At 70.9% G+C, this 21089-nt stretch overlaps 4 protein-coding genes across 16 annotated transcripts in view; 3 read left to right on the top strand and 1 right to left on the bottom strand.

Annotated features, from left to right (window-relative positions):
- Positions 1 to 5217, top strand: part of MYO9B (myosin IXB) — an 83362-nt gene extending 78145 nt beyond the window's left edge. For 5 of the 12 annotated variants that reach the window (XM_089315821.1, XM_089315826.1, XM_089315822.1 and 2 more), the window contains 14 exons: positions 135 to 233; positions 327 to 503; positions 621 to 662; positions 1178 to 1289; positions 1379 to 1452; positions 1602 to 1794; positions 1902 to 2030; positions 2109 to 2214; positions 2305 to 2436; positions 2788 to 2911; positions 3250 to 3297; positions 3485 to 3624; positions 4045 to 4172; positions 4250 to 5217. In XM_089315821.1, the coding sequence (XP_089171947.1) occupies positions 135 to 233; positions 327 to 503; positions 621 to 662; positions 1178 to 1289; positions 1379 to 1452; positions 1602 to 1794; positions 1902 to 2030; positions 2109 to 2214; positions 2305 to 2436; positions 2788 to 2911; positions 3250 to 3297; positions 3485 to 3624; positions 4045 to 4172; positions 4250 to 4647 (1902 nt within the window). In that variant the 3' untranslated portion in view covers positions 4648 to 5217. Of the gene's footprint in view, positions 1 to 134; positions 234 to 326; positions 504 to 620; positions 663 to 1177; positions 1290 to 1378; positions 1453 to 1601; positions 1795 to 1901; positions 2031 to 2108; positions 2215 to 2304; positions 2437 to 2787; positions 2912 to 3249; positions 3298 to 3484; positions 3629 to 4044; positions 4173 to 4249 lie in introns of all 12 variants that reach the window. The other 7 variants (XM_089315823.1, XM_070058941.2, XM_070058938.2 and 4 more) reach the window with 7 other exon arrangements.
- A 1734-nt stretch (positions 5218 to 6951) lies between these two features.
- USE1 (unconventional SNARE in the ER 1) lies at positions 6952 to 9237 on the top strand. 2 transcript variants are annotated; one of them, XM_089315817.1, is made up of 7 exons: positions 6952 to 7105; positions 7292 to 7341; positions 7536 to 7614; positions 7709 to 7864; positions 8112 to 8329; positions 8529 to 8685; positions 8864 to 9237. In XM_089315817.1, the coding sequence occupies exons 1-7, from the start codon at positions 6965 to 6967 to the stop codon at positions 9044 to 9046; spliced, it is 984 nt and encodes a 327-aa protein (XP_089171943.1). In that variant the 5' UTR covers positions 6952 to 6964; the 3' UTR covers positions 9047 to 9237. The 2 variants fall into 2 exon arrangements, with proteins under 2 accessions (XP_089171943.1, XP_089171944.1); XM_089315818.1 differs by lacking the exons at positions 7292 to 7341; positions 7536 to 7614.
- An 8-nt stretch (positions 9238 to 9245) lies between these two features.
- On the top strand, positions 9246 to 11620 carry OCEL1 (occludin/ELL domain containing 1; the record flags this gene model as incomplete). The annotated part of the gene is made up of 6 exons (XM_070059333.1): positions 9246 to 9791; positions 10123 to 10299; positions 10418 to 10617; positions 10847 to 11012; positions 11158 to 11211; positions 11347 to 11620. Coding segments are annotated over 6 exons (1266 nt in total), but the record flags the coding sequence as incomplete, so codon positions are not given.
- Positions 11621 to 12852: 1232 nt separating this feature from the next.
- Positions 12853 to 19581, bottom strand: NR2F6 (nuclear receptor subfamily 2 group F member 6). The gene is made up of 4 exons (XM_070058956.2): positions 18786 to 19581; positions 16606 to 16700; positions 14677 to 15273; positions 12853 to 13607 (listed from the first exon to the last, which is right to left on the bottom strand). The coding sequence occupies exons 1-4, from the start codon at positions 19067 to 19069 to the stop codon at positions 13333 to 13335; spliced, it is 1251 nt and encodes a 416-aa protein (XP_069915057.1). The 5' UTR covers positions 19070 to 19581; the 3' UTR covers positions 12853 to 13332.
- Between the last annotated feature and the right edge of the window lie 1508 nt (positions 19582 to 21089).

The raw sequence follows: 21089 nt of genomic DNA, 5'->3' as shown, positions 1-21089 counted from the left end.
GCAGGAAACACTGTCGTCCCGGGGACACCTGGGGGTTGTCAGGCCTGGGCGCAGGCCCCCGGGTCGGGAGTGTCGGGGGCTGCAGCTCCGGGAGACCAGGCCTGCGCGTCGTCAGCCATGCTCTCGGCTTCCAGATAAACGACCTGCGTTCCCAGAAGACCCCCATCGAGAGCTTGTTCATCGAAGCCACCGAGAGGTTCAGGAGCAGCATCAAGACCATGTACTCCGTGCCCGTACGTGCCTGCCCCCGCCCGCCCTGCGCCCCGCACCACCCGGCCCCGCAGCTCACGCCCTGCCCCTCCTGACCCCTCCCCCAACCCCCGCAGAACGGCAAGATCCACGTGGGCTACAAGGACCTGATGGAGAACTACCAGATCGTGGTGGGCAGCCTGGCGGCCGAGCGCGGCCAGAAGGACACCAACCTGGTCCTCAACCTCTTCCAGTCGCTGCTGGACGAGTTCACGCGCGGCTACACGGCCAAGGGTGACACGGAGCCGGCCAAGGTGCGGTGCCGCCCGGCCGGAGCTCCCGGGGGTGGGCGTTGGGCTGGGGACGGAGGTTCCCGGGGCTGTGAGTGGGGACCCCACACGCGCCCCAGCTTCACCCTCATGTCCCTGCAGCAGAGCAAAGCTCAGAAGAAGAAGCGCAAGCAGGAGCGCTCTGTGAGTGGGGGTCTGTGGGTGGGGCTCTGTGAGTGGGGGCTCTGTGGGTGGGGCTCTGAGTGGGGGTCTGTGGGTGGGGGTCTGTGGGTGGGGCTCTGGGTAGGGGGCTCTGTGAGTGGGGGGTCTGTGGGTGGGGCTCTGTGAGTGGGGGCTCTGAGTGGGGGCTCTGTGGGTGGGGCTCTGTGGGTGGGGGCTCTGGGTAGGGGGCTCTGTGAGTGGGGCTCTGGGTAGGGGCTCTGTGGGTGGGGGCTCTGTGAGTGGGGCTCTGGGTAGGGGCTCTGTGAGTGGGGGGTCTGTGGGTGGGGGCTCTGGGTAGGGGGCTCTGTGAGTGGGGGGTCTGTGAGTGGGGCTCTGGGTAGGGGCTCTGTGAGTGGGGGGTCTGTGGGTGGGGCTCTCTGGGTAGGGGGCTCTGTGGGTGGGGGCGTCTGAGCACCCGCCTGTGCCGCTGGGCAGCCCCGAGGCCGGGCGTGGAGGGAGGACCCTGGCTCAGCCCGGCTCAGCCCCGCCCCCCGCAGGTGCAGGAGCACCACGGGCACGTGTTCGCCAGCTACCAGGTGAGCATCCCGCAGTCGTGCGAGCAGTGCCTCTCCTACATCTGGCTGATGGACAAGGCCCTGCTGTGCAGCGGTGAGTGCCGCGCCCGCCCCGCCCCTCCCCTCCGCTCCCCTCCGCTCCCGCAGGACGTCTGTCCCTGAGCCCCGCCCTGTGCCCCCTAGTGTGCAAGATGACTTGTCACAAGAAGTGTCTGCACAAGGTCCAGAGCTACTGCTCCTACACGTGCGGGAGGAAGGTGAGCGCGGCCGGAGCTTCCCGGACCCCCGCCCCGCCCCGCCCGGGCCCTGGCTCTGAGCTCAGGGTCCTCCAGCCCAGTACCCCAGCAGGATGGGCGGGCAGGGAGGAAGCCCCGGCCCGGCCCCACCCCCGGCCCTGTCCCCGCAGAGCGAGCCGGGCGCCGAGCCGGGCCACTTCGGCGTGTGCGTGGGCAGCCTGACCAGCGACAAGGCCTCGGTGCCCGTGGTGCTGGAGAAGCTGCTGGAGCACGTGGAGATGTACGGGCTGTACACGGAGGGCCTCTACCGCAAGTCGGGCGCCGCCAACCGCACGCGGGAGCTGCGCCAGGCGCTGCAGACAGGTGCGCTCGGGGCGGGGCGGGGCGGGGCGCCGGGCGGGCGGGGCGGGGCGGGGCGCCGGGCGGGCGGGGCGGCCCTGGCGCTCACCGCACGCCCCGCCGGCCCGCAGACCCCGCGGCCGTGAAGCTGGAGAAGTTCCCCATCCACGCCGTCACGGGCGTGCTGAAGCAGTGGCTGCGCGAGCTGCCCGAGCCGCTCATGACCTTCGCGCAGTACGGCGACTTCCTGCGCGCTGTGGGTGAGCCGCCGCGGCCGGCCGGGAGCAGGGGCGGGCGCCCCCCCCCCGCGCGCTGCTGACGCCCCCGCCCCGCCCCAGAGCTGCCCGAGAAGCAGGAGCAGCTGGCCGCCATCTACGCCGTGCTGGAGCACCTGCCCGCGGCCAACCACAGCTCGCTGGAGCGCCTCATCTTCCACCTCGTCAAGCAAGTGGCCCGCCCGCGGGGTCCCGGGAGGCAGCCCTAGGGCCCGCGGCACTGCCCGCGGCCCAGCCCTAACTGCCCGTGGCCGTGCAGGGTGGCCCTGCTGGAGCACGTGAACCGCATGTCGCCGGGGGCGCTGGCCATCATCTTCGCGCCCTGCCTGCTGCGCTGCCCCGACACCGCCGACCCGCTGACCAGCATGAAGGACGTGCTCAAGATCACCACGTGAGCGCCGGCAGGGGGCGCGCGAGCCCAGTGGGAGGGCGGGGGCCACGCCCTCCCAGGGAGGCAGGCCCCCGTGAGCGCCGGCCCAGCCCTGGCCGTGGCAGGCCATTGGGGAGTGAGTGAGCGGTCCGGAGTTTCTCTGACTCTCTGCCTTGCAAATGAAAAAAAATCTGGGAATAGAGTGGTGAGAGACTCCGATAGAGAGGCTGTGGGCTGGCCGCCCGGGGTGGGGGGGGGCACAGCAGACACCCGGGGGCCCTGGCCTCGTCGGAGCCGGTGTTGGGGGCCCGGGCTGGAGGAGCTGAGCGCCGGCAGACCTGGCGGGGCCGGTCACCCGGGCCGCCTCCGCAGGTGCGTGGAGATGCTGATCACGGAGCAGGTGAGGAAGTACAAGGAGAAGATGGACAACATCACCCAGCTCGAGGCCGAGGAGAGCATCGCCTTCCGCCGGCTCTCGCTGCTGCAGCAGAGCGGGGTGAGGGGGCGGGGCTTGGAGTGGATAGGCGGGGACCTGGGAGGGGCGGGGCCTTGTGGGCGGGCGGGACCTGGGAGTGGGCGAGGCCTTGTGGGCAGGGCTTGGTGGGTGGCTGGAGCCCAGGCTGGGCAGAGGGGTGCGCGCTCCTCGGGAGTCCAGCGGGGTCTCCCTTGCGCTGTCTCCCACCGACTCCCAGTGTGCTGCTGGCCACAGGCGGCCCGGGCTGGCTGCAGCCCCGTGGGCAGGCAGGGCAGTTTCCCGCCCTGGTCTCGTCCCCTGCTGCCCTGCCCCCCCCCCCGGCCACTGTGGTGGTCACGCTGAGCTCGTCTCTCCCCCAGCTATGGCCTCTCACGCTGGGGTTCTCGTCTCCCTATGAGGGGGTCCTGGTATGTACCGGCGCGGCGGTGCGCGGAGCAGTCCGGGGCCTGCATGCGCTCGTAGGGGAGCCCGAGCATGGCCTGCCTAACCCTCCGGCCGCGCGGCCCCCGCACCGCCACTAATGCCCCCACCCCGGCCCGCGCGCCCCCGGCCCGCGCGCCGGCGCCGCTCAGCCCCGCCGCCCCCTTGCCACAGAGCAAGAGCCCCCAGGAGCCGGGCAGCCAGGGCGGCCTGGAGGAGCTGGAGGCGCTGCCGGAGGAGACGGCGGCCGGCGGTGATGAGGACCGCGAGAAGGAGATCCTGATGGAACGCATCCAGTCCATCAAGGAGGAGAAGCAAGTGCCGCCCGCCCCGCCCCGCCCCGCCCCTCCCCTCCCTCAGCCAGGGCTGCCAGCCCCCCCCACGGGCCTCGCCCCATCCCTCCCATTGGCCAGCCCCACCCCGCCCCATCTGTACCATTGGTCGGTGCTGCCAGGCCCCGCCCACTGCCCCACCCTCTCCCTCCCATTGGCCAGACCCACCCCAGCCCCATCCCTCAGGGCTGCCAGCTCCGCCTACTGGGCCCCAACTCATCCCTCCCATTGGCCGGTGCTGCTGAGCCCCACCCACTCCACGCGAAGGGCGTGGTCCTCTGACCAGCAGGTTCCCTCCCCGCTGGGGGGCTTGGCCTCGACCGCCGCCACCCCGTCCTCCCTAAGGGGGGCGCCCCTGGCCCAGGGGTGTCCGGGCCAACAGCAGGGCCGTCTCGTCCCCAGGGAGGACATCACCTACCGGCTGCCCGAGCTGGACCCCAGGGGCTCGGACGAAGAGAACCTGGACTCGGAGAACTCGGCCAGCACCGAGAGCCTGCTGGAGGAGCGGGCCGGGCGCGGGGCCGCGGAAGGTCAGTATTGAGGTCGCGGCTGCCCCGGCGGGCCCCGGGGCCCCGAAGCCGCAGTAACCCCGCGTCTCTCTCACAAGGGCCCCCCGCGCCTGCTCTCCCCTGCCCCGGGGCGCGCGCCCCGAGCCCCCTCCCCCCGGCGGCCGCCCCTGCGCGGCGAAGGCCGTCGTCCTTCGTCACGGTCCGAGTGAAGACCCCCCGGCGGACCCCCGTCATGCCCACGGCCAACATCAAGCTCCCGCCCGGCCTGGCCGCGCACCTGCCAGGCCAGGGGCCGGGGGCCGTGCGGCGCCGCGAGCCGCCCGCCCGCCGCCCGGACCTGGTGCACTCGGTGTACGGCGCGCCCGGGGCGCACTCGCCGGCCCAGGGCGCCCTCGGGGCGCCGGAGGAGGACGCCCGGCCCCCCGGGGCCCAGCGGAGGTACTCGGACCCCCCAATGTACTGCGTGCCGCCCGCCTCGGGCCAGGCCCACGGCTGAGCCCCGCATCCCAGGACAGAACTGCGAAGTCAACTGCGAAGCCGGGGCGTCGGGCCCGCAAGGATCCAGAAGGAGCCGCTCCGGGAGCGCCCCGCGGTGGGCGGAGCCGAGGCCGGCCCGGGCGGGGAGGGGGCGGCCTGGTGCGCCTGCCCCGGCCCCGAGTTCCGGTCCTGGGCCCTGGGCACCTCGAGTCTCCCCACCCCTTTTTGTACGTTTCTAGTAACTCTTTGTACGTGGTTTACATAACTCAGCTGTAACAGCCGGACCGAAGACCAAACTTTTATACGCGTGCGTGTACAAATTCCTGCGTGAGGCCTGGGCCCGGGGCTCCTGGGCGCCCACGGGCGTGCACTCCAGGGGCCGGTGGCACCAGGGCTCCGGCCAGGAGCAGACAGGCCCGGGAAGTGGCCCCCACGTCCTCGGGACGGCAGGAGCCAGGGACTCCGGACGCTGGGGCGGGCGCGTTGGGCAGGGCCCTGCAGGGCCCCCACCCCAGCCAGGGGTCCCGGAGGCGCTCGGACACGTGGCTGCAGGGCTGGGACCAAGGTGTGAAATAAAACGTGTCTGAGACGCCGCGTGTGATGTTCCTGCTCGGGTCCCCGGCAGGGCGCTGTGGGAGCTCCGTGGGGGGGCACCGGGCCGCCCACACCCGCTCCAGCTCCCGGAGGCAGCGGTGAGGGCTCAGGTAGCGGGCCCTGCACCCACGTGGGAGATGGGAGAGCTGGCTCCTGGCTGGCCCAGCTGCAGCCGCTGTGGCCATTTGGGGAGCGGACCAGCGGACGGAAGACCTCTCTCCAATTCTGCCTTCAAATAAATGCCTTTAAAACAAACCTTTTCGTGTGTGTGTTTTCCACAAAGTCTGCACTGCTCCAAGCCGCAAACCCTTGTGAAGCCGGCGTGGCACAGCTGGCCTCTGCACAGGGCCGCCAAGAAGCCAGGTGCGCCCCCGCCCCGCATTGTGTCACCGCTCATTAATAAGCCACAGCCTGGGCCGGCGCCGCGGCTCACTAGGCTAATCCTCCGCCTTGCGGCGCCGGCACACCGGGTTCTAGTCCCGGTCGGGGCGCCGGATTCTGTCCCGGTTGCCCCTCTTCCAGGCCAGCCCTCTGCTGTGGCCAGGGAGTGCAGTGGAGGATGGCCCAGGTGCTTGGGCCCTGCACCCCATGGGAGACCAGGAAAAGCACCTGGCTCCTGGCTCCTGCCATCGGATCAGCGCGGTGCGCCGGCCGCAGTGCGCCGGCCGCGGCGGCCATTGGAGGGTGAACCAACGGCAAAAAGGAAGACCTTTCTCTCTGTCTCTCTCTCTCACTGTCCACTCTGCCTGTCAAAAAAAATAAATAAAAAATAAAAATAAATAAGCCACAGCCTAGGACACGGGCATCCCATATCGATGCCGGTTCACGTCCCGGCTGCTCCACTTCCGACCCCGCTCCCCGCTAATGCGCCTGGGAGAGCAGCAGGGGCTGGCTCAGGTGCTGCGGCCCCTGCCACCCACGCGGGAGACCCGGATGGAGCTCCAGGCTGTTGCGGCCATTCCAGGAGTGAACCAGTGAATGGAAGATCTCTGCCACTCTGCTTTTCAAATAATAAAAAAAAAAAAATCCTGTATGTGCGAAAGTCCCAGGGTCCAAACCCCGAGATGGGGCCGGCCCAGGCATGTCCCACGGGTGAGGGGCAGACTCCAGGCTGCAGGCGGCGGGAACTGGCCGGGGTCGGGACAGACCCCGGCCTCACAGCCCCCAGAACCCTGGCTTGGTCTCTGTGAGGTCCTGGCGAGGATGCCCCGAGAGAGGTACAAGTCCAGCCGTGCAGCAGACGCGGGGGGACCCTGCACCTGTGGCTCCCGGGGCCAAGGCCACGGGCCAGGCCTGCAGTGGGGGTCGGGCTGGGACCGAAGGGAAAGGCCTGGAGCCTGAGGCCCGAGGCGAGCCCGGGCCGGCTGCCGGGATACAGAAAGCCGAGGCGGGAAGGCGGCGGCCGGGGTGGGAGTGAGGGCGGAACCTTGGGCTAGCGGAACGGAAAATCTAGAGGCCACGGGGACGACGGGACTGACACCAAAGGACCCGGCGCTTCCAATGCTCGACGGAGCGTTTAAGGTCGCCAGGAGTAAACATGTCCGGAACGGCCGCTCTTCCTGAAATTAGAAAACCTGAGGTTCTTGTGTCTAATGGAACTCTTACAACACACACTTGTCTATCATATGAAAATATCACTGTTTCTCTTTATTAAAAAAAAGCTATCACTTCCGCCCCAAAGATGGTCTGGGCACATCCGCCCGGAAGGAAGCCAGAGCCCGGCACTTCCGCCCTCTTCCGAGATGGCGCCGGCGGAAGGGGCCGCGTACCGCCCGGCGGGGATGACGGCGTCGCGGCTGGAGCTGAACCTGGTGCGGCTGCTCTGCCGCTGCGAGGCCATGGCGGCGGAAAAGCGGGATCCCGAGGAGTGGCGTCTGGAGAAGGTAAGAGGAGCTCGCAGAGTGGGGTTCTCCCGCGCCCCAACAGCCACGCTGGGCACGCCCCTTGCGGCCGCTCTGCCACGTCCACCCGGAGCTCCCGCCCCTCCCCACCATGGGGCCCCGCCCCTGGCGCTGGCCCCGCCCCTTCCCGGGCCCCGCCCCCACGGCCCCGCCCCTCTCCCTCCCCAGTACGTGGGGGCGCTGGAGGACATGCTGCAGGCGCTGAAGGCCCAGACGAGGTAAGTCGGGGTGGGGGGGTCCCGGGGGCTCCAGCGGGGGTGGTGGTGGGACCCCCAGGGGGCTCCAGCCAGGCTGGGTGATGGGGGAGCCCCAGGGCCCACAGGGGCTCCAGCCCGGGATGGGGGCACCCCAGGGCCCCGGGGTCCAGCTGGACCCGGCGGGCAGGTCCTTCTCTCCCGTCCTCGCCGCCCAGCAAGCCAGCGCCCGAGGTGCTCGGTGAATACTCGCGCAAGGTGGACTTTCTCAAGGGGATGCTGCAGGCCGAGAGGCTGGTGAGCGCGGGGCGCCCCCTCCGCCCACCGTGGGCTCCCCTGGGCGCCCCCGCCCCCACCCCCGCTGACCCCGCCGCCCCCGGATCCCCCGCAGACCTCGTCGGCAGAGAAGGCGCTGGCCAACCAGTTCCTGACGCCAGGCCGCGTGCCCACCACGGCCAGGGAGCGAGTGCCGGCCACCAAGACCGTGCACCTGCAGTCGCGGGCGCGCTACACCAGCGAGATGCGGAGCGAGCTGCTGGGCGACTCGGTGCTGCCCCCCTCCCCAGGACGCCCACCAGGCTTTGCTCTGCGCCATGGGGGGGGGCGGGCATCGTGGCCAGGGCTTTGCGGGATGCGTAGGAGGCCGGCACAGGGCACCGAGGGCGTTTGTCTGGGCCGGGGGCAAGCGTTTGGCACAGCTGTTAAAGTAGGCAAAACCGCGGCGCAGGTGCACACGGCACAGGTGTGGGCAGGGCTGGGCCGGGTGCTGACCCCTGCCTCTCCCTCCCAAACAGGACCGTGCGGGTGAGTCTCCCGGGACACACAGGACGCGCGAGCCAAGCCTGCCTCCCGCGGGGTCTTCCTCGGTGCAGAGAGAGGGTCGCGGGGGGTGGTGCTGGGAGGAGAGAGGGGGTCAGGGCCGGGGCTTTGAGGCACGGCCAGGAGCCCGCCGGCAGCTGTCAGGAACCAGCCCTCTGCTTGCAGCACCGGGGCCGGACGTGAGGAAGCGCACGTGAGTGGGGCGGCGGGAGGGAGGACACAGAGGTCAGGCTGGGGTTGGGGGGGGACGCGGAGGTCGGGCTGGCGGGAGGGGGGACACGGAGGTCGGGCTGGGACGGGGCGGCGGACACGGAAGTCGGCTGGGGCGGCGTGGGGCGGGCGCAGGACCCAGGCCATGGTGGTCTCTCCCCCCCACAACGGCCCGCGGGCAGGGCGGCGGCGGGGCCCCGGCCGGCGGCCGAGCTGGACCTGGCGCTGCAGCGGCAGCAGGACCTGCAGGAGCGGCTGTCGGAGGAGATGCTGGGCCTGGCCCGGAGCCTCAAGTCCAACACACTGGCCGCACAGGGCGTCATCAAGAGGGACAACCAGGTGGGGCGCGGGCGGGGCGTGCCGGGCAGGGTGGGAGGAGCCTCCACCCGGGCCCCGCCTCCTGCAGATGCCCCTTCCCGGCCCCACCCCTGCAAACCCCTCCCCTCCCAGGCCCCGCCTCCTGCACACACCCCACCCCTCCCAGGCCCCGCCCCTGAGGACCCCTCCCCTCCCCCAGACGCTGTCGCACTCCATCAAGATGGCCGACCAGAACCTGGAGAAGCTGAAGGCGGAGTCGGAGCGGCTGGAGCAGCACGCGCAGAAGTCGGTGAACTGGCTGCTCTGGGCCATGCTCATCGTCGTCTGCTCCATCTTCATCAGCATGATCCTCTTCATCCGGGTCATGCCCAAGCTCAAATAGGGCCCGCCGGCCCCGCCCACCGCGCCCTCTGCACCTGCCACTGTCAGCCCCGCCCCTCGCCGATGGCCCCGCCCAACGCGCCGCCTCTCCCGCCCCGCTCGCACACCCTGGGAGGCCGCCGTGTACCCCCACCCGACTGAACCCGGGCCCAGGCTCTCAGTACAGGAAAATAAACGCTCAGGACATCCTAAGTCTATGAGGCCGCGTCCACTCCCAGCTCAGCCGCTCCGGGGCTGGGCCCGCCCAGCATCCCCGCGGGACCCCGCGGTTTGCGCACTTTGGCCGGCGGGGTGGCCCCGAGCCCCGGGCAGAACACTCGCTCACTGCACCTGTGCACTCTGACTTCCAGAAAACTAAGGGTGAACGCGCTCCAGGCGTGCAGAGGGGTCTGCCCGGGCCCCGCCTACTTCACCAAGCCCCGCCCCAGGACTCCAGGGCCCTCCCCATCTCACCAAGCCCCGGCCCCAGGGCCCTCCCAGTCCCACCAAGCCCCGCCCCCGGGGCCCCAGGGCCCTCCAAGTCCCGCCCCCGGGACTCCAGGGGCCTCCCCGTCTCACCAGGCCCCGCCCCCAGGCCGCCAGGCCTCTCCGGGTCTCGCCAAGCCCCGCCCATTTCACCAGGGCTCCAGGCTCCGCCTTCTCCCTACGGTCCGACCCTGCCAGTCGCGTTCAGCGCGGCCTTTGCACAACCCGGAACAGGTGCCCTTCCGGCAGACGCAGGCTCGGACCGCTGGACGCTGGGACAGGTGACGCCGGGCAGCGGCGCTGGGTGCTGGCCGCGGGCGGGGTGGAGGTCCGGGACCGGCTGGGGGCTCCCTCGGGGGCTGGGTCCGCGGGCTCCTGGCACCCTCGGAGGGCGCGGCTCCGGCGGCGCACGGGTTAACTTGACTCCGCCCCAGGCTGTGTTCTGACGTCACGGCTCGTTTGCATAGCGCCTCCCCCGGTTCCGCGGCTAGGGGCGGGGCCGAGGGCCAATCGCGTGCGCCTATGCAAATAGCGGCGGAGGCTGGGCGCGCGCCGGCGGGGCGGGCGGGGTCCGCTCTCGGCTCCAGGCGCGTCCTCCCCGCGTGTCCGCAGGCCGCCCGGAGACCAATCCCGCCGCACGCGGGCCACGACGTCCCCCTCAGGGCCCGCCCCCCGGCCCGGGGACCCCTGAGCGGCGCCCCCCCGAGGCCGATGCCCGCCCGGGAACGCACTAAGGCCCGCAGCTCCCGGGGACGCCCGCAGGCCCGCCCCCCTGGCCCAGGACCCCCGGTGAGTCTGGGCGGCAGGGGCTCCCCAGGCTGGGCCAAGCCGCCCCTAGGTGAGGAGCTCCAGCTTCCCAGGACCCGCCCCCCACCCCCCACTAACGCTACACCTGCGGCGTCTGCAGCAGCTGGCGCCTCGCGCCCCCAAAACCAGCGCCCCCCACCCTCGGTGCCAGCCACAGCCCGCGGCCCACAAGGCGAAGCCCAGGAAGATCGTGTTCGAGGATGAGCTGCCTTCGCGGGCCTCCCGGGGCACCAAGCGACCCGTCGGAGCCGCCGCCACTCGGCCCCTGCCCAGGCCTGACCCCGTACCCGACTATGAGCTGTGAGTGCCCCGCAGGTGCTCCCGGATGCCTGGGATCAAGGGTGGGGCCCTGAGTCTGGGGTTTTGACCGGTGAATAGGAGTTCACCTAGCAGTGAAAAAGAAAAAAGCCATTCTAAGAGGGAGCCCAGCAGGTGGAGAGCGAACCGAGTTGGGGGTGGGGGTGGGAGTGGGGGGAAAGGGAGGGGTTCTACCCTTTCTTTCGCTCTCTGCCCCCCTTCCACCCCCTAGTAAGTACCCGCGGGTGAGCAGTGAGAGAGACAGGAGCCGCTACGCCGCCGTGTTCCAGGACCAGTACGCGGAGTTCGTGCAGCTGCAGCAGGAGCTGGCGTGCGCGCAGGCGAGACTCCGGCAGCTGGAGGCCCTGCTGGCCTCCGTGCCCCCTCCGCGGAGCCAGGTCAGCCTCTGGGGTGGGACAGGGGGCGGGGCCCTCCCGGGGTGAGCGCTGGGGTCCCTCTGGGCCTCAGCCCCCCAGCCCCCCACCCCACCCCGTGCCTGTCTGTCTGAGCCTCCGTCTCCCTGTCTCCATCCTGGTCCGGCAGAGGGAGGCCCAGGCCGCCGCCCGAGTGTGGAGGGAGCTGGAGAGGAAGCGGACGGTGAGCCCTGGCCCCGGGCCCCCACGCCACCCCGTTCCCCCGCGCGTACCCATTTCCAAGGAGGGAAAAACCGAGGCTGGGCAAGGGAGGGTGAGCTCACCCCGGCCAGCACGTCCCGCCTCTCGCCCCGCCCAGGACCCCGCCTTCCTGGACAAGCAGGCCCGCTGCCGCTACCTCCAGGGTAAATTGAGGCACCTCAAGGGGCAGATCCAGAAATACCGCGAGCAAGCTGACAGCGAGGGCTCCGTGTACTTCTGATTCTGGCCACGGCCTGGGGGCTCAGCTCTGGCCGCCTCCTCCTCCAGGAAGCCTTCCAGGGACTTCCCTGCAGCCCGGAACCCGGCAGGACTCCCCCGCCCCGGGAAGCAGGGCTTGCTCTCCATCCCAGTGGAATAAACACGTAATAGACGCCTGCTGTGTACGGCTGCTCAGCACTCCTCAGTTATCACACAAATTGTCTTTGGGACGTCTCTGGGGTCTCCCGTGAGGGTGCAACCCCCGTCGCTGGCCAACAGTCGCTTGCTCGGACGCTTGCCCCTGGGCCAGGCTGGCAGAGGTGTAGCAGTGTCCGGGGATCCGGGCACGGAGGACCCCTGAATCCTGCCGCGCCCCACAGTGGGCAACTCATGAGCTGCAAATGCTGGGGCCCGCCAGAAGGGGGCGCGCTCAGCACCCATCCGTGCATCGATGGTGCCCAGCCTGGAGGGCGGGTCCCGTGGCGCCCTGGGTAGAGGGAGGGAGCACAGGTGGGGCCGCGTTCCTGTGGGGTCTGGTGACAGTGGATCACCGGCCGCCCTCTCTCAGGTCCAGCCGGGGAGCCACAGAGGCCTGAGCAAAGTCGTCACAGCCAGGAGCCAGGTACTCCAAGCAGGTTTCCCACGTGGTGTCAGGGACCTGGGATCAGGACCGGGGCTGGGATTGGAACCAGGCCCCAGGATGCAGGTGCCCCGAGCTGTGTCTTAACTGCTCCACCAAATGCCTGCCCCTTGGGGCACCTTTGGCAGACAGCCCGTCTCTGCCCGTGGATATCGATTCCAGGTATGGCTTGATCCAGGGGCTCCAATTGTTGGGAAATGGTTCTTTTTCATAGCTCTGCCTTGAATTTAAAGCTGTCCCCCTGCCCAGTTCCCAGCCATCCTTGGGTCACGTGGCCCTCGTGAGCCCACCTCCACCACCAGCCCCCTCCCCCAAAGCCAGGTCAGCGTCCAGGCTGGGGGGCGAGGATACCCGTGGGGTCCAGATGTCTGGGAGTCTTCCTGCTCTGGGCTGGGCAGAACTGGGCCTGGGTTTCTCATGAGGACACTGGAGCCCAGGCGACCGGGGTCAGCATTACAGCTCAGCGGGGGAAGCTCCATCCCGTATCAGAGCACCGGTTCGAGTCCCGACTGCTCCACTTCCCATCCAGCTCCCGCTAGTGCACCTGGGAAAGCAGTGGACGATGGCCCGAGCATCTGGGCCCCTGCACCCACGTGGGAGACCCAGGGTTCAAGGCCCCCTGGCTTTGGCCTGGCTCAGCCCTGGCCACTGCAGCCCTCCCCCACCATAACTGAGCTGCGGATCTGGAATGTTCCACCAGGCTAGGGGTGGGCGGGCTCCCCCAAGGGCAAAGGGTCTTCTCTTCCCCAAACACAAGGGAGCATGTGCAGGTAGGAAGCGTCTTTATTATCGTCTTTGATTCACTCATCCTGTAGTGTCTAACGCGGATCCCGCACCCAGAGCCCCATCCCTGGGCACGCAGGCCGTTTGCTGTCCATCACCCCAGGAAAGCAGCCCTCAAAACTGTTGGGGGGTGGGACTTGAAGGGCAGCGGCTCCCCCGCATTGAACCCTGCGCCCCTCCCCCTCCCAGATGGAGGAAGACAGGGTCGGTCTTTTTTTTTTTTTTTGGTTTCGCAATCATTTAAAAAACAGAAAAGACAAACATTTCACAGTCTTTAAAAAAAGAGGAGTCCGACGGTGGGGGTGCAGAGCCAGGGTTCTCCGCCCCTGGGACTCCGCCCTCCCAGTCCGAAAAGGAGCTCGTTATCGCGGCCGGCTATCGCCGCGCAGCGGCCACTGGCCAGAGCTGTAGGGCCAGCTGCAGGTGCTGCCCGGCACAGCAGGTCCCAGATGAGCGCGGTGGTCACTGGCCGGAGCCATAGGGCCAGCTGAAGGTGCTGCCGGACAGCAGCATGTCCCGGATGAGCGTCTCGATGGGCGTCTTGCCCACCAGGCGCATGAAGAAGAGTTGCGAGATGAGGGAGGCGGGCACGGCGCGCAGGGCCGGGAGTCGCAGCAGCAGGCGCCCGAAGCGCTGGGGCTGGGACGGGTACTGGGCACGCACGTACTCGGTGAGCGCCACCTGCGCCTTCTCCTGTAGGCTCTCCACATGCGCGGGGTCCGAGAGGCCACAGGCGTCTAGGGTGGGAGAGGGACAGAGGAAGAGTCAGGGTCGGGGTGAGGGCAGGAGGGGCCTTTAGCAGGGCAGCTGTGGGGGGCGGAAGCTCAGCCCAGCATTGAGACAGCCCAGGGGCGCCGGGGATGTGCGAGAAAGCGAGAGGCGGAGAGGGAAGACCGCAGGATAGGAGGGGGCGGCTTTTGTTCCTAGCTTGCCACCGGCGGCGCTGCTACTCAAGACTATACGGTAAAGCCCCAGCGGCCAGGACGGCAGCCCGGCCCCCGGGCGGGAGGAGCTCCTGACCACGCCCCAGCCCTTTGGCCTGCACTGCCCGGAGGCCACCCTGGAGGCCCGGGGTCAGAGGTCTGGGCCCAGGATCAGGGTGACAGGGGTGGGGGCGGGGGCCACAAAGGGCCGGAAGCAGCTGCCCCGAGTCCGCCCGCACCTCCAGTTCCCAGGGCGCGCGAGGGTGCCTGGGCAGGGGGCCTGAATTGGGTCTGGGGAAGGGGCGGGGTGGGGTGGGGGGGCGGGGAGTCCTGAGACGGGGGCCTTGGGAACTCGGGGCCTGGGCCAGCATCAGCCCCTCCCCTGCCCCCTAGCAGCGCTGGCCTGCGTTCAGGGCCCCAGGTCTGGGGGTGGGACTCAGGGGAGGAGTGTGGGTGCAGGCCACGCCCTCCCCAAGCCGGGAATGGGGGCTGGGACAGAGTCTGGGTCCAGGCACGCCCTCTTTCTTCCAGGCCGGGAACGGGGGCTCGGGGCGGAGTCTGGGTCCAGGCCACACTCTCTTCCCCCCATGCCGGGATGGGGGCTCTGGGTGCAGGCCAGGCTTTCCCCACGCTGGAATGGGGCTGGGGGGCGGAGTCTGGGCCCAGGCCACGCCCCCACTCCGGGGCTGGGGGCTGGGTGGATCTGGGCCCAGGCCACACCCTCTTCCCCCCTTGCCGGGGATGGGGCTCTGGATCCAGGCCAGGCTCTTTCCCTACACCTGGGATGGGGCTGGGTGGATCTGGGCCCAACCACGCCCTCCCCTCCCGTCCCCACCCACCCCCGCCCGCCCGCGCTCCCCGCGGTCCGCGGCCGCCCGCTCACCCGGCGTGAAGAGCGCGATGGCCTTGAGGCAGCCGTACTCGGCCGAGTCCACCTGCAGGCGGCCCAGCTTGTCCACCTGGTCCTGGAAGGCGCGCACCTGGTCCATGAAGGCCACGGCGCGCTCGGCGGCCATGGGCGCGGCGTGCAGGCCGGCGGCGGCCAGCAGCGGCGCCGTGTGCAGGGGCAGCGCGGCCTGCGCGGCGTTCAGCACGAACAGCTCGCTCCAGCTGAGCCGCAGCAGCGCCACCTGGTCGGCCACGGGCAGCTCGGGGAAGAAGGGCGCGTGGCGCGCCCACTCCACGGTGCTGAAGAGCAGCCGCGCCGCCAGCTCGCACACGTTGTCGATGCCCAGCGCCGCGCCCCCCGCGCCCGCCGCCGCCCCCGCGCCCAGGCGCCCGGCCGCCGCCGGGTAGGGCTCGGCGCGCAGCAGCTGCGCGATCAGCTCGGACACCGGCTGCCCCGGGAACAGGTCGCCGCCGCCCGCCGCCGCCGCAGCCGCCGCCGCCGCTGCGGCCAGCGCCGAGCCTGGAGGGCTGCCGGAGGAGGCGGCCGCGGCGCCGCCGGGCAGGGAGTGCGGGATGCGGCCGCGCTGCACCGCTGCGGGGCGCCGGGAGGGGGGGGAGAGAGAGAGAGAGAGAGGGGAGAGGAGACACGGTCAGAGAGAGAGAGAGAGAGGCGCTCTGGGGGGGTCCCCCACCCCAGCTGCGGAGAGCCCGGGTAGGGGTGGGGTGGGAGGGGAAACCGAGGCAGGCAGGGCTGGCTGCCAGGCGGGACTGATTAATGAGCCTTAATGAGCCCGGCTTTATCGCACCCAAGATCTCCAGCCCTGGAGGGCGCACTCCCAGCAGCCCCTGGGGCTGGGGCCAGCTGTCCAGTAGGAGTGGCCAAATGGGGCCCAAAAGTGCTGCCCTGGTTATAAGCCCCGCCCTCACCATTCCGTCTCCCCTCCCCCATCCTACCCCAGGGCCTTTGCGCGTGCTCACCCGCCCCCCACTTCTCTGAATCCCTATCCCCAACTCCTCCTGCAGCCCAGGCTGGGGCGCGGGGTTCGAATCTCTCCCACCACTCCCTCCTGTGACCCCAACCCCCGAATTAGCAACCCCGCTCTAGAGCAGCATCGGCCACGGAGGAAGGGCCGACTGGGTGGCCACTGAAGCCAGGGGCTGCGTATTGAGTGCCGACTGTATGCAGAGACCCCGGGGCACAGCAGTGCACAAAAGGAGTCCCTGGGGAAGCCCTTGGGGCCCACAGCAAGGTGCAGGGTGGTGAGCGGTGAGGGTGGGAGGCAGTGCATGGGGGGGCAGCACGTGGCCGCAGGCGCGCCCACCCCAGGGTCTGACCAGCGGGGCTCTAGACCAGCCACGAGAGAAGCGGGGGCACAAGTGAGCACCCCACGCTGAAGGGAGGGGCTTTTCCAGGGGGCTCTGAACCGACTCAGCTCCCCCCGGAGACCGAGCGAGGGCAAAAAAAAAAAACTTGAAAGCGAGAGAGACTCGAGTCATCCCGGGAGGAACCGGCGGACAGCTGTGGGGGGGGGCATGGGGCACGCGCGCATCCAGGAGGCTGGAAGCCCCCCACCGGGACCACTCCAGCGCCCCCGTGTGGAGCTTGGAGGAACTGCAGGGCAGGTCTGGGCCGGGAGCGGACAAGGGTGGGGTGGGGGTGGGGGCTCCGGCCGCCCGGTCCCGGCCTTAGGCAAACACAGGCGCGGGTGGAGGAGGCGGAAACCAGACATAAATGCGCGTGCGTGTATGCGCGTGCGTGCCTCTCTGTTCAGAACACAGTGGCCGCGCCTGGACAGGGGGACCGGGCCCTGGCCGCGGCCGTAATTGGATTCCTGCGCCCTACACGGTGCCCTGGCCCGGTCATGCGGTGAGCAGGTGCCGGCCCCGCCCCCGGCCGGCTGCAGCGGGGGTGGGGGTCACTCACCCTCCTTCCGCATGCCCACCCGGAAGCACTTCTTGAGCCGGCAGTACTGGCACTGGTTACGGTGATGCTGGTCAATCTGACAGTCCCGGTTGGACCTGGGGCGGCGGGCGGGGACGGGTTCCTCTGTGACACCACCGCCTCCTCCCCACGACGGGGAAAAGGGGAGGGGGCTTCGAGGAGGGGCAGGCAGGGGTCTGGACAAGCCCGGGTGTGGTGGAGTACGGGGGAGTGGTGGTGAGATGCAGAGAAGTTGGATGGGCACCACCAGGCTGGGGGGCATTCGGAACTGGGTTCTGAGGGATGAACAGGAGCGTGGCAGGTGCACAGAGCGGCGATCTGGGGCGGCCGGTGCCATGGCAGAGCCAAGCCAAGGGCCTGCAGGGCAAGCATGTGGGGGCCTCCACGGGGCTGCCTGGGACCGGGGCCCAGCACTGTCGCCATGGGCCGGCCGGGGCCGCCGGATCCCAGGCAGAATCCGCGGGCAGGGTTAAAAGGCTGAGCCCCGCGGCCCCTGGGAAGGGAGCTCAGGCAGAACCCGAACAAAGCCAGCGGGCGGTGGGAGGGCCCCGGGCAGCCGGGTGGAACCGGCCGGGCCTGGCTCGGGGCCCCCTGACCTCGGCCTCGCCGGGCACAGCTGTGGAGCTGGGGCAGACCTGCCCCCTCCTTGCGACACCAGCTCCCGCCCCCCCCCCCGACAAAACAGCAAGGGTGACGAGGAGCCCCCCCCCCCCCCGAGAGCAGCCGTCTCCCTGGACCTGGGGCCTCCAGCCCTCCCTCACTCACACACCCTCTGTGGCTCCCTACTGCCCTGGACAGCGCCTAGGCAGGGGGCGGGGCCCCACAGATCCGGCAGGAAGAGGCCCCTCCCCACCCGCCGTCCCCAAAGCCCGAGCCTGGGAGCCGGGATTAATGAGGCCACAGTCTGGTGGCCCAATTCGTGGTGGAGGAGGGAGCCAGCCGGCTGCCCCACAGCTGGCCACTTTGGGCACGGCCGGGACCCCGGACCTGCGGCTGAACTGCAGCCGTCGGGGTCCCTGGGGGCCTTGGGCACACCCCCCACCCCCACTCGGCCACCCCCTTCGAAGCCCCCCCCACAGTGGCCAACTGGGGCAGCAGGGTCCCTGGTGCCGGGTCCAGAACCTCGGGGCCTCAGTATTGCCATCCGGGAAATGGGGCTGTGTACCGCGGCGGCCAGAGGTTCACAAGGCCGGGACAGGATGCTGCCCCAGGCACGGCGGGAACAGCCCCCCCGCCCCGGGGGTGGGTTGTCACACACCCGGCCCCTTCTCTGTCTGGGTCCTACTGTCCCCAGTGCCACCAAAGGAAAGAGCCAGCCCGCAACGCCCTGGCCCTGGGGCCGCCGCCTACCTGGGACAGCCCGGGGTGGCCCCCCAGGAAGCATCCGCCCCCCCCCCCCTGGCTGCGAGCCCCCCACCCTGGCTGGGGGCGGCCCCCAAGTTGAAAAGCCTTTTATGTTTTTTTTTTTCCCTCCCAGGAGCGCTCCAAGCCTGCACCCACCCCTGGGTGTGTGGGGGTGCGGTCAATTCCGGTGGCCCTCCAGTGGCCACTTCCGGTGACCCAAGGCCTGGGGCGGGAGAGGGTGCGGGGGGGGGGGTGTCCCTGCGGATCGCCAGGCCCAGCTCCCGCGTTGCGCACCCGCACCCGCGCGCGCGCACAGCAGCCCCCCACCCCCCACCCCGGCTCAGGAAGCCGCCCTGAGCCCGCCCGGCCTCCGTCCAGCTGCGGGCGACTTTGGAAGTGATATTTGACCCCAAGGGCGCGCCGTATCGATCGGCGCGCGCGGCCGCAGACAATGGCCCCTGGACGCTGCGGCCGCCACGGTCCAAGTTCCACGTTCGATTCCCGCCGCGGATCGCACGCGCGCGCGCGCCCGACCCCCAAGAGGAGAAGGGGGCGTCCTGGGGTTAGGGTCGCGCCCCCTTGGGTGCACCTCCAACCCGTCCCCGCGCGCGTCGATGACCCCTCCCCGGAGAAAAGAAAGGGGGGGAAGGGAGCGAGTAGCTGGGGCGGAAGCCGCCTGGGGACCACCTGATGGTGCAGCGATGCGGCGCCTACTGTATACCCGGTTCCGGGAAAGGAGGGAGGCGGCGGAGTGGACGCCCAGGGCAGGTCGGCGCTAGGCCCAAGGTGACCCAGCGGGGCCGGCGCGGGGGGCTCACCGGCAGGTGTAGCTCAGGTTCCGGCGGATGCTGCGTTTGAAGAAACTCTTGCAGCCCTCGCAGGTGAACACGCCGTAGTGCTTGCCGCTCGATTTGTCCCCGCACACCACGCAGTCCACCTGCAGCCCCGGCCGCTCCTCGTCGCCCGGCTCCGCGTCGCTGGACGCGCCGGGGGGCGAGGCCGAGTCGTCCTCTGCCGGGCGCGGGTAGCCGCCCGCCTTGTCCACGCCGTTCGTGTCGCCGCCGCCGCCGGGGCCGCCCCAGCCGCCGGTCACCATGGCCATAGCCCCAGGGCAGCGGGGCCGGGGCGCCCCCTCCGCGCTCCTCCCTCCGGGCAGCCCCTCTCTTGGCCCCCTCCCCGGGAGGGGGACCCTACCCGGCGCGCATCCGGCCCCGGCGCACGGGGAGGGGGGCACCGGCTGCACCCCCCAAAAAAGTTTTGCAGCAACTTCCTGCGGCCGGTCCGCGCGCCCGGGCGGAACTGGTCGGGCGGGTTCCAGGCCAACTTTCCCACGCGTGCGCGGGGCCGGAGGGGGCGCGCTAGAGGCGTGGGCCAGGGGCCCCGAGGACTCGCGCCCCGCCGCCCTGGGGCCCCGATGGGGGCGCGCGGGCCATGGCCCGGCCCCGGCTGTGCTGGGGGCGCCCTCGCTCGGGCCTGGCCGCCGTTCGGCCGCTGGGGCTGGGGGGCCAACTTAGCGGGTCGCCATCCGAGCGCGGGAGGCCGGGGGGAAAGTTTGGCCGCCAAGTTGCGCGGCCGCCCGTGGCGAGGGGGAGGGGCGGCGGGCGCGCGCCGGGGGCGCCCGGGGTCCCCGCCCCAGGCCCTCCCTCCCCCCCCACCCGCCCCCGGCGCCCGCGGCCGGCCCGATCGGGGCTCTCGGGAGCGCGGGCCGGCGCCTCCCCAGCTGCGGCCCCCGCTGCGGCCGCGCCCGCCCGGTCTGGGCCTGCGCCTGGGCCTGCGCCTCGCTCTCGCCACCAGCGCCGCCGCCGCCGCCGCCGCCGACCCCGCGCGCCGGCCTCGCGCGCTGCGGCCGGTTTGACACACAACGTTCCATCCGCGGGGCGGGCGGGGGGCGGGCGCGGGGGCAGGGGCGCGCGCCGCGGGCTGGGGGCGGGCGCTCGTTGCCCCGGCGACGGCCGCCCTTATAAGGGCATGGGTGGCCGCGCGCGGCGCCGGGCGCCCGGGCCGGCGGGAGGGACGGGGGCGGAGCGCGAGGCGGCCGGGCCTGACCCTCTCCCCCCCTTCCCCTGCCCCCGCCCCTCCCCCCGCGCCCCCGCCCTCGCCGGGCTCCAACCTTAACCCCTGCCCGGCCGCGACGGGGGCCTGAGCCGCGCGCCTGCCCTCTGCCCTGGCTCCAGCTCCCGGCCCAGACGTCCTTGCTCGGGGCCCTCCCCTCCACCTCCGGCCTGGCCTCGGACGCTGGGTCGCTGGCTCGCCCTCGGGGCTGCCCCCGGAACTCCCCGCGTAGCAGCAGTCGCGGGGGGCCAGTGGCACGGGGGTGAGGGGGAGGGCTGGGGCACGACCCTGCGCTGCGCGCGCGCGCACACACACACACACCCCCGGGGGCATGTCTTTTGCACAGTTGCCTGATAGATTGTGTTCGCTGCTGCTTCCAGAAAAGTCGCCGCGTCCGACCCCCCACCCCCACCCCAGCCTTTCTCCGCTCGGGTTAACACCTGGTGCCGGGAATCTCCCGGCGCGGGGCGCGGGGCGCGGGACGGGGGGCGGGGAGGATGTTGTGGTCCGGCCGCAAGGTCAGCGGAGCGGGGCGGGGGGTGGGAGACCCCCTCCCAGAATCCCAGGCCCAGCAGGCAGGAATGTCCACCCGCACCCGGCTGGACTGCAGATGTACCCAGCAGGCTCCCAGCTGCCGCCCCGCCTCCATCCCCCCTCCCCTCGCAGCAGACTCTGGCTAGCCGGCATTTATTAAGCACCCTTTGCATGCATTAAGCACCCTATGCAAGCAAGGGGGGCGGCGGGGGGCTGCAGGGAGGGGTAAGCTCGGTGTTTCTCCGGCTCTGGGCCTCTGTTAACGTTTAACAGACCAGAAAAGCCCACTCTGGGATGACCTTTCACCCCGCAGTCCCACAGGCTCTGCCCCGCCCCCCTCCACCGCCCCCAGCCTTGGGGCTAGAGCTGGACCCTGGGGCACGCGGCTGGGGGGTGAGGGGACAGCAGTGGTCCTAGACCTGCACTCCCAGTGCCGCCCCCCACCCTGGGGCGCTGGATGTCGGCGCACTGTGTAACGCTTAGAGGAAAACTGAGGCTGGGGGCTTAGGGGAGACGTGGCGTGGACTTCCCGCCAG

The sequence above is a fragment of the Oryctolagus cuniculus genome, chromosome 16, assembly GCF_051225735.1.
Source record: "Oryctolagus cuniculus isolate XC-2025 breed Fujian yellow rabbit chromosome 16, ASM5122573v1, whole genome shotgun sequence".
Taxonomy (NCBI): domain Eukaryota; kingdom Metazoa; phylum Chordata; class Mammalia; order Lagomorpha; family Leporidae; genus Oryctolagus; species Oryctolagus cuniculus.
The sequence above is the reverse complement of the archived record's forward strand: the minus strand, read 5'-3'. Positions and strand labels throughout refer to the sequence as shown.

Coding starts and splice junctions, on each gene's coding strand:
- USE1 (XM_089315817.1), top strand. CDS start 6,965: ATGGCGCCGGCGGAAGGGGCCGCGTACCGCCCGGCGGGGATGACGGCG. Junction 7,106..7,291: donor AGGAGTGGCGTCTGGAGAAG/GTAAGAGGAGCT, acceptor CTCCCTCCCCAG/TACGTGGGGGCGCTGGAGGA. Junction 7,615..7,708: donor TGCTGCAGGCCGAGAGGCTG/GTGAGCGCGGGG, acceptor GATCCCCCGCAG/ACCTCGTCGGCAGAGAAGGC.
- NR2F6 (XM_070058956.2), bottom strand. CDS start 19,069: ATGGCCATGGTGACCGGCGGCTGGGGCGGCCCCGGCGGCGGCGGCGAC. Junction 16,701..18,785: donor AACCTGAGCTACACCTGCCG/GTGAGCCCCCCG, acceptor CCGCCGCCCCAG/GTCCAACCGGGACTGTCAGA. Junction 13,608..14,676: donor CATCGCGCTCTTCACGCCGG/GTGAGCGGGCGG, acceptor CTCCCACCCTAG/ACGCCTGTGGCCTCTCGGAC.